We start from the raw sequence: 13,714 nt of genomic DNA on the forward strand, positions 1-13,714 counted from the left end.
ACGTCTGCTTTAGACACGCAAGCAGTGAGTTTTCCAGACAGGGGCGGAGTTTCGGAACTTTCTGTTCGGAGAATTCTGGGAAAGGCAGATATGAACCCGTCTAAGAGAGTCAACCTATGCGAAATAACACTCTGATTTCGGATAATCTTTTAATATACTTTTATCAGTAAAACAGAGGCATTATTTCTGAAAATGGTAAGTTAGTCGGGGCCTTTATTCTAAAGAGGTATTATACCCTACTGCGCGTTGCAATTTTGCGTATTTAAATAGTCAACACCATATCTGCACCTGTTCCCAACAGGTGACAATTTTGTTTTTCCTTCGGAAGTCTGATAGCGTTAATTTGTTATTTTTTTGTGCGCTGCCATGATTAAGTAGATAGTAAACATATATATTGGTGATGAGAATGCCGATTATTATTTACTTTCTGTTTGCATGTACTCATACCGGTCAAACAAAGTTCTCAGTCTGCCTGAACAGGTTTTCTCTACGTCGCCATTCAGCTTGTACTTATGTGACGGTTCCAATCTGGTTTGTACTTATTTTGAGATGCCTTATCAATACATTTTATAACAACCAAATGTAAGTGATTTTGAATTATCTCCTCGATTTATTGTTGGAGCCATTTACGCATTGGTAAAGTCATGTATTTTGTAAACATTAAGTTATACAGGGGAATGGCCACTGCTGTTACTGTACAGAAGTATAAATAGGCCTACATTGATTTACTTGGTTTCAGTGCAGGCCGGTCATCTGGGCCTTTGAAACAATGCACAATAAGGCACATCCGAAGAGGGAAGTATGGCCAGAAATGCCTGGTTCTTTGAACCTCCAAATTCTACAGGCAGCACAACAATTGGAGGAAGAAGTAGGGATCTTGGGTTACATCACTGACTTCTCATCGATCGCCTAGTTTAAACAAGAACTGGAAACTTAATCAATATTACTTCAGTTTTAGAATTGTTGGGCCTATCAAACTCTCTCCCCCATGACAGTATCTGAGAGTCTTCAAACAGTCCTCACATCATATTATGGCTTTTAAAGACTTCCCTAAAGATCATGGAAGTCACCAGCAGTGGTGGAATGTAACATTATTTGTACTTCGTTACTGTACTTAAGTTCATTTTTATGTATCTGTACTTTACTTAAGTAAAAATAATAATGCATACTTTTAATTTTACTCCATTACATTTTGTGGCAATTATCTGTACATTCTACTCCCCTACATTTCTACAATTTATGCCGTTAGTCGTTACATTTTATGAACACAATTTCCTCCAAATCTTGCATGAAAAAATGTAGTTAGCCTATTGCGTTCTGGCGTTGTTTGCCATTTCCTACCAATCAGGTGGCTTTATTATCTCCAATGATGGCAGATGTGTTGAATAGTTTTGCAAGTACATAAATGATTTAAAGATATATCATGTCCTGATTGGTTTATTTTAATGGTATATTAGTGGGTAATACCTAGTAGATAACTTGTCATCCACATAATTCTAAGTTAGGGTACACACAGTATTGCAGAGTGCACGCACGATAAGCACACCAAACTTTCCAATACACATATACTGTATAGTTGCTTGTAATTATTACAAGCAATGACATCGGTAGAGGCGTAAGTCAGTATATCTACTATTCTTTTACAAAATGGCACACCGGAGACGTTGAGACAAACCATTGTGTGAGTACTTTTACTTAAAAAAATACTTTAAAGTAAATTTAAAAGTGAGTACTTAGTACTTTCACTTAAATAAGATTGTTGATGTAGCACTTCTACTTTTACTTGCGTACATATTTTGCAGGATATTTGTACTTTTACTTAAGTACTAAGCTTCAGTACTTCCTCCACCTCTGGTCATCAGAAAACAAGGCCTTGAAGCTTGGTATAATCATTAGAATGATGTTCCTCTATTAAGCCTCATGCCAGCTTAATGACCACAGTCTAGCCATTGGTAGCAAGCCATGGTTCAATGTCAGAGACATGAAGGCTGCCATAGTTGCTCTCCCAGAAGCTTTATCTGTTTATGTATGTGCTTCCTGCCCCTCAGATGCGCTTCCTGTTGCTCTTCAGCCGGCAGGGAAAGCTGCGACTTCAGAAGTGGTTTACGCCGCTTGTGGAACGGGAGAGAAAAAAAGTGGTCCGTGACATGACCCTGATGGTGCTGGGCCGCCCACCTCGCTCCTGCAACTTCCTGCACTGGAAGGACCTGAAAGTTGTCTACAAGAGGTGTCTAAACCTCTAGTCTTTGCAATGACCAATGGTGCCCTTTTCTCTGCTAGACAGAATCAACAGAGTGCCCTGTTCAAACCGCTGTTCTAAAAGCATACAGCAGTGCCCCCCATGTATCCATGGTTGGTATATTCCAAAACCTGTTGTAAATAGCAGAAACCACAGATAACAGCGACCTAACTGTGGACTCCATATGTAGCATGAATTTTGTGTACTTTCATATGGAAACTTAACTTACACACAGTAAGACATTACCAAAATTCAATACAGTAATAAAAGTACATTGTAGTTATACAGTACTGTACTTTTACTGTACTTTCTCGAATAAAAGGGATTCTGATGTTTTTGCTTAATTCTCAAGAGATGATATAGCAATGGAAAATATTATGTATCAAGGGGTGATGGAGCAATTAAAATCAAGTTTTTTATACCCCTCAAAGGACAAAAGAACCATGAAAAAAGTTACACATTTTACATTTCTTTGGACTGCTGTAAACCATGGGTAGGCTTAGCTGAAGCTAAGGTTACTGAAAGTATGGACATGGGGACTACTGTATATTTGATAAGTGTGTTAACCAGTCTAGGCAGCTAATTGAACTTATAATGATTGCTGTCCTCAGAGTGGGTATACCAGCCTGCGTTAATGAGTACTTGTCCATGGATTTACACCAACTCTTTTAAGAAGAGGTCTTTGCTGCAGCTGTACTAGCACTAGCATGCAGTAGTAGTTATGTATGGTGGATGTAAGAAATGTACACACCCCTGTTAAAATGCCAGGTTTTTGTGATGTAAAAAAAAAAAAGACATCACGATAAATCATTTCTCAACTTTTCCCACCTTTAACATGACCTATAACCTGTACACTTCAATTGAAAAACAAACAAACCTGTTAGGGAGGAAAATATATAAAATAGAAAACATACAGTAAGCTGGTTGTATACAGTAAGTGTGCAACCCCTTAAACTTGTTGAAGCACCGTTTGATTTAATTACAGCATTCAGCCTTTTTGGGTAGGAGTCTTATCAGCACGTCACATCTTGACTTGGCAATATTTGCCCACTCTTCCTTGCAAAAGCGCTCCAGGTCTGTCAGATTGCGAGGGCATCTCCTGTGCACAGCCCTCTTCAGGTCACCCGCAGTTCTGGGCTCAGGTTGGGCTATTCCAAAACTTTAATTTGCTTTAGGTGACGGCATTCTTTTGTTGATTTGGATGCATGCCCGGGGTCATTGTCATTCTGAACGGTAAAATTCCTCTTCATCTTCAGCTTTCTAGAAGTCACCTGAAGGTTTTCAGCCAAAATTGACTGGTCGTAACTGTTCATAATGCCCTCCACCTAGACAAAAGCCCCAGTTTCAGCTGAAGAAAAACAACCCCAAAGCATGATGCTGCCACCACCGTGTTTCACTGTGGGTATGGTGTTATTTTGGTGATGCAGTGCAGTTTTTGCACCGAACATACCTTTTTGCAATTGTGGCTAAAAAGTTCATCCTTGGTTTTATTAGACCATAACACATTTTCCAAAATGAATTTGGAAGATGATGTATTTTTTATGCAAAATTTAGCTAGGCCTGGATGTTTTTCTTTGTAAGAAAAACTCTATACTATAGTCCAGACTTAAGGAGAATACGTGAAATTGTTGTCACATGTAGTACACAGCCAGTACTTGCCAGAAATTCCTGCGGCTCCTTCAGTGTTGCCTTAGGCCTCTTGGATTCTTCCCTGACCAGTTTTCGTCTTGCTTGTTCATCAATTTTCAAGGGACGTTCATTTCTCGGAAATGTCAATATTGTCCCATATTTTCCACACTTCTTGATGGCTAGCTTCACTGAGTTCCGTGGTATATCTAATGCCATGGGAAAAAAATGTGTACTCTTCTCCTGATTATTAACTTTCAACAATGAGATTCCTTTGATGCTTTGTAAGCTCTCTGCGAACCATGGCTTTTGGTGTAGGATGCAACGGAGTAAATGCCAGAAAAATCCTACTAGAACAGCTGAACCTTAATGGGAGTTGATCAGAGTCACTTTAATTAATGGAAAGCGTGTACCCAAAAAGACTGAATGCCGTAATTAAATAAAAGCAGATTTGTTTTTCAACTAAATTGTACAGGTTATAGGTCACATTAAAGATGGGGAAAGTTTTGAAGTGTTTTGTTGTGGCCTCATTCTTTTACATCACAAAACCTGGCATTTTAACAGGGGTGTGTACACTTTTTATATCCATTGTAGATCTGCCATTTCATTAGTCATGAAAGCAGACTAGCATACCCTACAAGCAGTCAACAGAATGGGAGAAATTGACCAGTACTAACCAGTGCTTCTAACTGCAGGTATGCCAGCCTATATTTCTGCTGTGGCCTTGATGACAAGGATAATGAGCTTTTGGCTCTAGAAGTTCTGCACCGATATGTGGAGTTGCTGGACAAGTACTTTGGCAATGTAAGAGCTACGTGTTTGACAATGCATACATTTTATACTGGCCTGTTCAGAAATCTCATTTTCATTTAGATTTTTGTTACGTTTGCTTTGCAGGTCTGTGAGCTGGATATTATCTTCAACTTTGAGAAAGCGTATTTCATCCTGGATGAGTTCCTGATGGGTGGGGAGGTGCAGGAGACCTCTAAGGTGACTGTGGCCAAGTCCATTGAGGCATCAGACATGCTGCAGGAGGTGAGACCTTTGCATCACCGTGTGAGCAGCTGGTGGACATAGCAGCACATTACTCCCTATTTATAATATTTTAGACTTACGGGTGTCAGTGTGGCTCAGTGAATAGCACTGTTCCCATCTCCATCTCCAGGGTTTGGGGTTTGATTTAGTGAATCCATGTGCAGAGTTTGTATGTCTTCCTCCTGTCATGTGGGTTTCCTTTGTCTACTCTAGTATCCCCCTGCAATCCAAAGATATGTAGGTGGGCTAAATGTTGTTTCTATATTTCCTGTCTGTATGTCTGTCTACTTTCTATATATGTCTGTCTGTTTACTTTTTGTGTATCTGTCCACTTTACATGTATCTGTCTGCAATCCATGCACCTCACTGTCCGCTTTGTCTGTCTGGAACTCTCTGCCTCTCTCTGCAATGGGCTGGTATCCTGTCCAGAATGTACCCCTGCCTTATACTCCTGCCTTCCTGGGATAGGCTCCCCACCCTTGCATAGCTCTGTCCAAGATGGGTGATTGTGGATGGATGCTATAAATATACCTCATTGCCACCCTTTTCTATCATTTGATTATTGAAGCTGGTAACAGATAGCATGAGCTGACACTCTGGGTGGCTCTCTTTTTTCTGCAGACTATGGAAGAGTACATGAGCAAGCCTGCATTCTGATGAATTGCCTGCAAGCAGCAAAATGAACTGGAGAATCATGCTGGTCAACCAGGCTGTCATATATTGTGTAATTGTTGTGCCATAGCGTCTGATGTGGGGAAACTCTGCTTAATTTGGACTGCAGATGCAAAGTGGAAGTTCGTGTTTATTCACCTCAGTTCAGCCCAATGTGTGTGATGAATTCTTCTCCCTGAGTATGAGTGATGAACTACAGTATGAGGCCAAGTGCTGGTTCTCTGAAGCAGGACAGTAGTTTTAATGAAGTCTCTGTTTTATATATAGGCATACGATGCTCTGGAAATAGTAGGAAATATGCAAATTATTTTAGGAACATCTGAAATCAGTATACAATTCTTTTCTGGAGTCCTTTTGAATGATGTTGTTTTGCAAGTGCAAATGTAGTTGCAGTATGGTTTGGGGTTTTTAAGTAATTGTTTTTAATAATAAATAAGCTCAATATCAAGTGTGTCAATGTTGGGTTTGACTTTAAGTATCACTATATAGCTTTAAATCCTGTTGAAATGTGATTAATAGTGTTTTTTCCCTTCAGATTGTAGGACATTTCAAAAACATTTTTTAAGTGCTCTGAAAAACTATTTGTGTAAAACTGTTTGTGGGGAGTTGTTGCAAACGGCATGTTGCGTCAATGTTTCAAATCAGATCATCGTCCTCAGTAAGAAGCAAATACCAGTTGACATTTTATTAACCTTGAATAGTTTATACTTTATTGAACACACATGATATACAGTTGTAAGAAAAATAAAGCTGGACAGATTATATCCAACACTTTTGCATCTTTTCAGGAATCATTGGCTTGTAACTATCAGAAATACACTTCACAATGTCAGACATCACAAGGAGTAAAATCTGTCCTTGATACACAAAATTTGAATAATTTTAATGTACAAATTATGCAACAAGGTAAATGACTTTTGATAATTCCTTTTTCCCCCCTCAGTATTTTTTTCATTAAACATCATGGCATGAGTTTCTGCTACATCCCCCTGACTGTTTTATCATAAAGATTCTTCAGTTGTTTCTCTGACTTTGGGATTAGATAGCTCATCTCTAGTAACCTATCATCCTCAAGACCTTGTGCTTTTGGTGCCTGGACAGTGTATTTTGTGGGTTTTCGTGTTTTCAACAATGAGCTTTTTTCATTTTCTGGTTGGTCAAAGTAATCCTTTAAGACTGACTCATACGCCCCGTAGTTAAGATGCTCTTGTGGTTTTGGGGTGTGTTGGTCAGCCTTTTGCGCAGTCTGCTTGGAGTTCTGGGCTAACATTTTGGCAGTAAGAAAATTTACCAGATCTTCATCTACATTGCCATCATAATTATCTTTTCCCTTGTATGGCTTGGGTGGAATGTAGAGTGGTCTGCCACCAGGGGGAGCATATCTTGAAGGCAAATCCCTAAACTGGCCTTGCTCTTCAAAATGCTCTGCATTCTGCCGTTCTGGGCTCTCCAGTCCTAGGATGCCAAGAATGTCTTCCACATTTGAGTTATCTGGAGTTTTCGCTTGCTTTTTCGGAAACCCTGCTTTAAAGATTCTGGTTTCTGGCCTTTTTTCTCCATTGTAGGATACGATTCTGGCTAATTTTTCTTCATCTGTAAGCAGTGGTTCAGGTTCTAACTCGGATTTTGGCATTTTGTCATCTTTGGTCACCTTCCCATCCATCACCATCTCTATTAGGTCCTCAGGATGGATTTGTAGTTTTTGTGAGATTTCCATCAGTTTGTAAATTACAATGGGGTCCAATTTCTGCAGTAGTTGAGCTATTCTTCTTTTGCTGTTCTGTTCCTCATCCCTTTTCTCAGTTTGTGGTGTTTTATGTAAGATTTTCAGCAGGTATTCATCCAGGAGTTTGCTGAGATCATCTTGGTCTTCTTGGTTTCCATATGTAGGCTGTGTTGATTGCTTAGAGTTACCACCATCGCTATGGTTGTCTTCCAAGCTTCTATCAAACTCCTCCCGGCTGTCATTGACCACCTCTTCCATCTCCATCCTCTCCTCCATAGGAATCCACTGCTCAACCCCAATTCCATCTTTGTAAGACACATCCCTTATGCTGACAGAATTTCCCGGGTTGCTCCAGTCAAGTGTCTGGTCTTGTCCCAGGTTCTGGTGTTTTATCTTCTCCAGCTCCTCAAACACAGATTGTAGGTTGGCCAGACTTTGTGGAGTGTACTGTAGTTCTGCAGCTTCATTTGCACGCTTGGAGGCACTTCCATGGGGTTCTTCATCCTCAAACATAAGCCCGTATTTCTCTGGAGGCTTAGGGTAGTCGGCATAATCTTCTATGTCTCCCAGCATTGGTTGTTCGCCATCTCCAATGTTCTCTCTGTTCTTGGGGGTGTAATGGAGTTTGGGCAACGTTGCCTTGGGCTCTACCCTGGTCTGTGGCAGGGTCCTCAGCAATGCATTCAGCCACTGCCGGTCCTTGCTGTCCTGACCTTCACTAGCATCCACGAGTTCTCTTGCGTCATCTTCTGTAATCGGCTCCTCTCCGGCCTGTTGCCGGAGGTTCTGGATGTACTGTAATGCTTTGAGCATGTTGGAGCTGGGGGTGAAGTAGGGGTTGGAGTGTCTAGACTCCGCTATCCCACCATGCATGGAGGCACCCTGGACCCAGGGCTGCAGAAAAACAGAAAGCAGGACAGCTAATCCTGCCATTGAAAGCTTGGGAATGGACATCTTAATGTCACCTGAAAATTACAAGGAAAATAATTAGAATTCTTAATTTCTGCTTTCTCCCAGAATGGAATGGAATAATTATGCTTTACTCATTCCTATGGGGTTTTTGCAAACCTCATCTTGCTCTTAATGATACACAACAGACAATCTGCCACTACCACATTTTTTTTAAAACAAAAAAGACAATATAGCATAGTCAGTAATACATATTTATATGCATTTACCACTTGTTTCCTTGAGATTGTAAGTACGTAATACTATCAGGTTATAAAGGAGTTGTCGATGGTTCAAACCTTTTTCATACCCAGTTTATCCCAGAATGTGTTCTGCGCTAGCTGTTTAAAGTATATATTTAAATATACGAAACAAAACTATTTTAAAAAGCATTAATTAGAAAGAAAAGAAACTAGACGCAGTACAGGCGATTTTAAAGATACCTACAAATGATACCTTAGTCACCTTTCACTCGAGTTTAATTAATCGTTGTCGCTTAAAACTAACACTCGATACCAATAATTACACATGAATTACAACACGATGAATCAATAAGCCGTATAAGTAGTCTAATTACAGTTCAACGACTGGCAGCATCTTTTAAAAATCGTCTTATTTTGTTTAATATGTTGGAAGCCTTGGCTGTATTTACACAAAACTGAGCAAATGGCGAAATCTTTACTATGAGGCGAGGAAACGATGCACGGACCCGATGTTTAGTATTTAGTTCTGTTCATCTAATATTTGAAAACCACTATTCATTGAAATGAAAATAAATAGGAACATCGTTTATATAATTTATTATTTACTTTGTATCTATAGCTACCAACTTTCCGGTGGTAATCTGAACGAGAAAACAAAGCGCCGCATCATCATTCTGCGAAACTGTACATCTGATCTCTGTTAATTTCAGCAAAAATAAATAAATAAAAATACTCACGACCAAGAAACCGTAAATAATTCCCTTTAAATAATAACAGACATAAAGGCAAGAATGCTCTTGATTGAAATCACACACAATAATTTGTAATTTATCCATCGAATTATTTCTGTCTAAGCTTGTGACTAACATTCTCAATATTTTGCCGTACTGTAAAAAAGTGACAATTTTATTCGTTTACACGTTACAGTATTTCTTTTCTGTTGAGTTATTTCCATCTACTGCTGAATGACTCATTGGTTGTCAAGGAAACGGTGCGGCTAGTTGCAATCCACCAGGTTATTCGCCGAGATTTAAGAAAATTTTTAACATAAATAAAGTATCCATCGTTTAATGCATCGTGTCAGTGGGTAGAATCTCTTTCGCATTTTCCATTCTCTTGGCAATCCAAGTTATAATAAGTCATGCATCTATTCTAGTGAGAAAAACGCGAACTGAGCAAGCATCAGGTTGTGGATTTGCAGTCATCAGTACATTAGAGTATCTTGATTCTGTCACTCCTTTAAAAATGAAGCATCGCAAGGAAAACGCGTCCTTACCTTCGGAAGTGGCTCCGGCGACAGTAGCCGTACCCTTCTGATTTTGGGTCGTGATCGGTGTTTTTTGCTGCCTTCAGGACCCGGACAGCTCCCAGTCATTGGAAGCGCCGCCTCGATCGTGCGTCACTGGGACACACGCAGTGCAGAGTCCGCACGTCCAGCCTGTCTTGTCGTGATTCTGGACGGCCAAGCAGCAAATAATCGTGCAGTCGTAGTCAAACCAAATATTCCTACACTTTAGGAATCGCGGTTGCTTCGATAACAAATAATGATGTTGACAATAGACGTATTATCATAATGTCATCATTATTAAATTATTATTTTATATTCAGACCCGCTCAGTTTTTTCGCGCCCCATTTACTGTAAAGGGTCTCATCGCATGGTGTACCATGCAACGCATTTTCGGCTTCATAGGGAATGGTCTGTTGAGCGATCAGTTCAACCAACAAAACTCGATACTATGATTATTTTGCAAAAAGGATTCATTTTTCTATTTGTTGTACCCATGACCAATATTAAATGTGCTGTTTATCTTCTAAAAAACTTAGTCGATGGGGAATAGTACTATGAATAGTTTACTGTAGTAATTTGCTTTGTGCGCATGGCTGCGCATCTTATTCATAAACCAAAAAAACAGTTTATTTGTACATAATTGCACGTTATTCGTCAGATTTTAACATTTCCCAATATCTGGCACATACGTTTAACCTCGTTTAGTTATTGTATGGCTATGTTCACTGTCTATTCAACAATGTGAGCGTAAAGAGGATGCAAACATTATTATAAATCTAATACATTACTGACTACTATCAACTTACTATGCATGCAGTTAACATACCTACTAACGCGCAGGCGAGAGATGGTTAATACTGTCGACGGTGACTCAGATGCTATATCTGAAACACCGGCAGACATACTCGATGCACGATGCATAACTAATCCCAGATTGCTGTCATAGACATTGTAGTGAGTCTTACCATGAGAAGACTACTTTTTCCATACATATTTTTGCACGCAGGGAGCAGTGTGCGAGCATTGTGTCATATAAGCATATTAATATTGATATCGTCTAATAAATATGCTACTCCCCATTTATCAAAAATCTATATCCTTATTATATTGTTATGAAATTCATTTAATAATTTATGCTATTTTGGTAGCAGATCTATACTACCATCTGGGGATGCAGATGCATATAAATGACATTAACTGAAGTTAAAATGTAAATTGTATTCGTCCTTATACTCCTAAGATGAAAACATATTTACAAACACACACACACCCGAGTATTAGCCTACATATATATCACCAAGCACCTGTTTCTGTCTTCAGACCTTTCCATGTTTATATTTAGCGGTTTACGAGCTCCACACGTTCAGCCACCATTACCTGAAAAGGTGCCCCAGAACACTTGCAGTTCTAGTGCCTCGAGATTTCTGTTTCAGTCTGAGTCTGTTATTACTAAGTGTGTTGGAAAGACCTCAAAGGATCAGCGAACACGCCTTCTGGGGGGGGAGACGTGAAAGCCAGAGGTAAGTGCCGCGCCAGTGGTGCTGACGTCAACACACCCCGGGATTTGGCCACGTACATTTTAAGGGAGGGGTGCAGCAGGAACCGAGCGATATGAAGTATTAAATGGCTGCCACTTTCATTGCTGTCGTGTTACATGTAGAGTCTCCTTCTCTCAATTTAGGACCTGAAAATCACACTCCCAAGACGCTGGCACCTATGCGGGTCACTCCAAAGGCCGAGAAAAAAGTAGGATGCAGGGTCTTACCCCTCCCTCGTGTACTGGACCCAAATAAATGTCCACAATAACCAGACGTTAACACGTCAGTCTGTGGAGGTCTTGCGATAACTTTTTGTTACTAATATAGGTAAAATAATTTGGACTCTTTCTGTGATCTTGTTGCATTTCATATATTCACTTCATTTATTTTAACCTCCTTTAGCTCCAAATGTTAGAAGTATGGGTATCAATCCACCTTTTCATTATCTAACTCTATGCATTCTAGAATTATCATGGACCCAAATAGTTGCATCTATTTTTGTTTAGCATGGCATGCAGAGCACAGATGCTGGAGCAACCAAAAGAATGTGTACAGAATCTGTTGTATTTCTCAGACAGAGTTGGAAAATGTCATACTCATATTGTGCTATTCATTAATGATGTGAGGTCTAATTGAGAACATAATGTCAAACGCCTGGTTGATATTGCATAGAAAGGAGCCAGCTGATGTGGTTCAGGAATCAAGGAAACTAGGATGCTGCCTGCATGCCATGTCCAACCAGGAGGAGACCCCGGAGAAGATCCAGGACACACTGGAGAGATTATACACTATATTGCCAAAAGTATTGGCACACCTGCCTTTACACACAAATGAACTTTAATGACACAAGGTTTAGGAGTGTGTTTATGGGAATTTTTGACCATTCTTCCAGGAGAGCATTTGTGAGGTCAGGCTCTGATGTTGGACGAGAAGGCCTGACTTGCAGTCTGCACTAATTCATCCCAAAGGTGTTCTATCGGGTTGAGGTCAGGGCTCTGTGCAGGCCGGTCAAGTTCCTCCACACCAGACTTGCTCATCCATGTCCTTATGAACCTTGCTTTGTGCACTGGTGCGCAGTCATGTTGGAACAGGAAGGGGCCATCCCCAAACTGTTCCCACAAAGTTTGGGCCAGGAAAATGTCCAAAATGTCTCCGAATGCTGCAGCTGCAGTTCCTTTCACTGGAATTAAGGGGCCAAGCCCAACCCCTGAAAAACAACCCTACCCCTTAATATCTCCTCCACCAAACTTGGCACAATGCAGTCAGGCAAGTACCGTTCTCCTGGCAACTGCCAAACCCAGACTTGTCCATCGGATTGCCAGACAGAGAAGTATGATTTGTCACTCTAGAGAACATGCATCTCCACTGCTCTAGAGTCCAGTGGTGGCATGCTTTACACTACTGCATCCGATGATTTGCATTGCACTTGATGATGTAAGGTTTGGATGCAGCTGCTCGGCCAAGGAAACCCATTCCATGAAATTCTCTCCGCACTTTTCTTGTGCTAATCTGAAGGCCACATGAAGTTTGGAGGTCTGTAGCTATTAACTCTGCAGACAGTTGGTGACTTCTGCACACTGTGCACCTCAGCATGAGTTGTCCCTGCTCTGTGATTTTACATGGCCTACCACTTTGAGGCAGAGTTGCTGTTGTTCCCAATTGTGTCCGCTTTGTTGTTATACCACTAACAGTTCAGGGGTGTCCCAATACTTTTGGCAATATAGTGTATCTATCAGCTAGCCCGGGAGCACCTTGGTATCTCACAGGAGGAGCTAAAGGAGGCAGCTGGTGAGAGAGAGGTCTGGGCAGCCCTGTTTAGACTGCTGCCCCATGACCCGGCGCCGGATACGCAGCAGAAAATGGATGGGTGGATGGACTTATTTATTAAGTACTTATTCTTATATTGGACTTCTTGTCCTATATCTCAGTACTGTTTATTTTATCCTCCCATGTCCAGTCCCAACTGTGGCGCAAAAAATCCATTTTATTGCCTGAATAACTGTAACAGTAAAACTTCTGACAGACTCTGTAGTGACAGAGATGTTGTTTTCCCTGCTTTCTTTCTGTCCAGTAGCGGATCCTTCGCCTTAGCTTGGTCTAACTCAGGACCGCCCTTCCCCCCTTTCCCCAGAGTCACCGAAGACGTGGAATGACGCATCCTCTGACGCTGAAGTGGGGGTGGAGAAGCTTGCCGTTTGTTGTGTGTCTTTTTAAGTGTTTTCCCCAGTGCGTTTCGTCACTTAGTTTTCATTAGTGGTTGCTGTTTCCTGACCTTGGGCTTCCGTCAATCCGACAATTGCAAGCCTGCACTTAAAATAGGGCGCTGAATACTAAAACGAGAGGTAAACCGCTAACATTAAAATATTTAATTCTGCACGTTTTGTATTGAATTAAAAGTGTCCATATCCAGATTTCCTCCTGCTAATAATAAGAAATGC

General features: G+C 40.6%; 2 protein-coding genes across 4 annotated transcripts; one reads left to right on the forward strand and one right to left on the reverse strand.

The window, feature by feature from the left end:
* Positions 1-39: 39 nt before the first annotated feature.
* On the forward strand, positions 40-6,020 carry ap1s3b (adaptor related protein complex 1 subunit sigma 3b). Its single transcript, XM_023818761.2, has 5 exons — positions 40-195; positions 2,049-2,227; positions 4,561-4,669; positions 4,763-4,900; positions 5,522-6,020. Exons 1-5 carry the CDS (start codon positions 193-195, stop codon positions 5,555-5,557), a joined length of 465 nt encoding a protein of 154 aa, XP_023674529.1. The 5' UTR covers positions 40-192; the 3' UTR covers positions 5,558-6,020.
* Positions 6,021-6,242: 222 nt separating this feature from the next.
* LOC111847515 (secretogranin-2b-like) lies at positions 6,243-11,244 on the reverse strand. 3 transcript variants are annotated; one of them, XM_023818756.2, is made up of 3 exons: positions 11,116-11,244; positions 9,726-9,903; positions 6,243-8,263 (listed from the first exon to the last, which is right to left on the reverse strand). In XM_023818756.2, exon 3 carries the CDS (start codon positions 8,250-8,252, stop codon positions 6,552-6,554), a length of 1,701 nt encoding a protein of 566 aa, XP_023674524.1. In that variant the 5' UTR covers positions 8,253-8,263; positions 9,726-9,903; positions 11,116-11,244; the 3' UTR covers positions 6,243-6,551. The 3 variants fall into 3 exon arrangements, with proteins under 3 accessions (XP_023674524.1, XP_072560543.1, XP_023674525.1); XM_072704442.1 differs by lacking the exon at positions 11,116-11,244 and adding an exon at positions 10,704-11,014; XM_023818757.2 differs by lacking the exon at positions 11,116-11,244 and adding an exon at positions 10,565-10,671.
* Between the last annotated feature and the right edge of the window lie 2,470 nt (positions 11,245-13,714).

Source organism: Paramormyrops kingsleyae, chromosome 21 (genome assembly GCF_048594095.1).
Source record: "Paramormyrops kingsleyae isolate MSU_618 chromosome 21, PKINGS_0.4, whole genome shotgun sequence".
NCBI classification, from domain to species: domain Eukaryota; kingdom Metazoa; phylum Chordata; class Actinopteri; order Osteoglossiformes; family Mormyridae; genus Paramormyrops; species Paramormyrops kingsleyae.